This window comes from Scylla paramamosain, chromosome 2 (genome assembly GCF_035594125.1).
Source record: "Scylla paramamosain isolate STU-SP2022 chromosome 2, ASM3559412v1, whole genome shotgun sequence".
In the NCBI taxonomy this organism is placed as follows: domain Eukaryota; kingdom Metazoa; phylum Arthropoda; class Malacostraca; order Decapoda; family Portunidae; genus Scylla; species Scylla paramamosain.
In genome coordinates, this window is record NC_087152.1 from 41,674,317 (window position 1) to 41,676,816 (window position 2,500).

Consider the following 2,500-nt stretch of genomic DNA (forward strand, 5'->3'; position numbering starts at 1 on the left):
TGGACGCTGTGGGCAGCTTGGTCACGGCACGACAGATAACTGCCCCATTCCTCGCACTGTGCTTGACCTGTGTGGCTCAGAGGTCGGCCAGGTCGCCTGCGGGAGAGGTCATACCCTGGTCTACATCCCCTCGCAGGTAAGAGCGAGAGAGAGAGAGAGAGAGAGAGAGGGAAAGGAGACCTAATTTAACCTGACCTGACTTGACCTCTCTCCCACAGGGCCACGTGTATGCATTTGACCAGGGGCTCTCAGGGCAGCCGGGCACCAAGACTCCACACAGCAGGGAATTACCTCAAGTGGTAGTGTGCCCATGGCTGTCCCCTGGGGGTGCCAGCCTGCTAGACTATGCAGAGGAGGACAGCCCCAGTGTGTGTTTGAGGCAGGTGAGGTAGTGGTGGTGGTAGTGGAGGTGGAGGTGGAGGAAGATGATTTGAATAGGAGGAGGAGGAGGAACAGTGGGATTTGTAGGAGGAAGAGGAGGAGGAGGAAGAGTGTTTGGGATTTCTAGGAGGAGGAGGAGGAGGAAGAATGTTGGATTATGAGGAGGAGGAGGAAGAAAAAAGATAATCTATTTATATAACTTAGCAAAAGAAGAAGATAATTCACAACAATTTCTCTCTCTCTCTCTCTCTCTCTCTCTCTCTCTCTCTCTCTCTCTCTCTCTCTCTCTCTCTCTCTCTCTCTCTCTCTCTCTCTCTCTCTCTCACACACACACACACACACACACACACACACACACACACACACACACACACACACACACACACACACACACACACACACACACACACACACACACACACACACACACACACACACACTCTCTCTCTCTCTCTCTCTCTCTCTCTCTCTCTCTCTCTCTCAAACACACACACACACACACACACACACACACACACACACACACACACACACACACACACACACACACACACACACACACACACACACTCTCTCTCTCTCTCTCTCTCTCTCTCTCTCTCTCTCTCTCTCTCTCTCTCTCTCTCTCTCTCTCTCTCTCTCTCTCTCTCTCTCTCTCTCTCTCTCTCTCAAACACACACACACACACACACACACACACACACACACACACACACACACACACACACACACACACACACACACACACACACACACACACACACACACACACTCTCTCTCTCTCTCTCTCTCTCTCTCTCTCTCTCTCAAACACACACACACACACACACACACACACACACACACACACACACACACACACACACACACACACACACACACACACACACACACACTCTCTCTCTCTCTCTCTCTCTCTCTCTCTCTCTCTCAAACACACACACACACACACACACACACACACACACACACACACACACACACACACACACACACACACACACACACACACACACTCTCTCTCTCTCTCTCTCTCTCTCTCTCTCTCAAACACACACACACACACACACACACACACACACACACACACACACACACACACACACACACACACACACACACACACACACACACACACACACTCTCTCTCTCTCTCTCTCTCTCTCTCTCTCTCTCTCTCTCTCTCTCTCTCTCTCAAACACACACACACACACACACACACACACACACACACACACACACACACACACACACACACACACACACACACACACACTCTCTCTCTCTCTCTCTCTCTCTCTCTCTCTCTCTCTCTCTCTTCTCTCTCTCTCTCTCAAACAAACACACACACACACACACACACACACACACACACACACACACACACACACACACACACACACACACACACACACACACACACACACACACACACACACACTCTCTCTCTCTCTCTCTCTCTCTCTCTCTCTCTCTCTCTCTCTCTCTCTCTCTCTCTCTCTCTCTCTCTCTCTCTCTCTCTCTCTCTCTCTCTCTCTCTCTCTCAAACACACACACACACACACACACACTCTCTCTCTCCCTCTCTCTCTCTCTCTCTCTCTCTCTCTCTCTCTCTCTCTCTCTCTCTCTCTCTCTCTCTCTCTCTCTCTCTCTCTCTCTCTCTCTCTCTCTCTCTCTCTCTCTCTCTCTCAAACACACACACACACACACACACACACACACACACACACACACACACACACACACACACACACACACACACACACACACACACACTCTCTCTCTCTCTCTCTCTCTCTCTCTCTCTCTCTCTCTCTCTCTCTCTCTCTCTCTCTCTCTCTCTCTCTCTCTCTCTCTCTCTCTCTCTCTCTCTCTCTCTCTCTCTCTCTCAAACACACACACACACACACACACACACACACACACACACACACACACACACACACACACACACACACACAATTTCCCAACAGCTGACATGTGGAGTCCCCCAGGGGGACCAAGATGGGTCCTCTATGCTTCCTCCTCCTCATCAGCAACGCCCTCACCGACACCCCCCATCGCTGGAAGTATGTGGACGACTGCACCGTGGGCGTCCCAGTTTCCAACAAGAACC

At 50.9% G+C, this 2,500-nt stretch overlaps 2 protein-coding genes across 4 annotated transcripts in view; both read left to right on the top strand.

Moving 5' to 3' along the window:
• Window positions 1-2,500, top strand: part of LOC135107517 (uncharacterized) — a 70,519-nt gene that overhangs the window by 17,795 nt on the left and 50,224 nt on the right. The gene's annotated exons all lie outside the window — the stretch shown is intronic.
• Window positions 1-2,500, top strand: part of LOC135115314 (uncharacterized) — a 25,490-nt gene that overhangs the window by 1,747 nt on the left and 21,243 nt on the right. For all 3 annotated transcript variants that reach the window (XM_064031951.1, XM_064031940.1, XM_064031930.1), the window contains exons 2-3: window positions 1-136; window positions 219-383. The exon at window positions 1-136 is cut by the window's left edge and continues 17 nt beyond it. In XM_064031951.1, coding sequence (XP_063888021.1) covers window positions 1-136; window positions 219-383 — 301 coding nt within the window. The remainder of the gene's footprint in view (window positions 137-218; window positions 384-2,500) is intronic.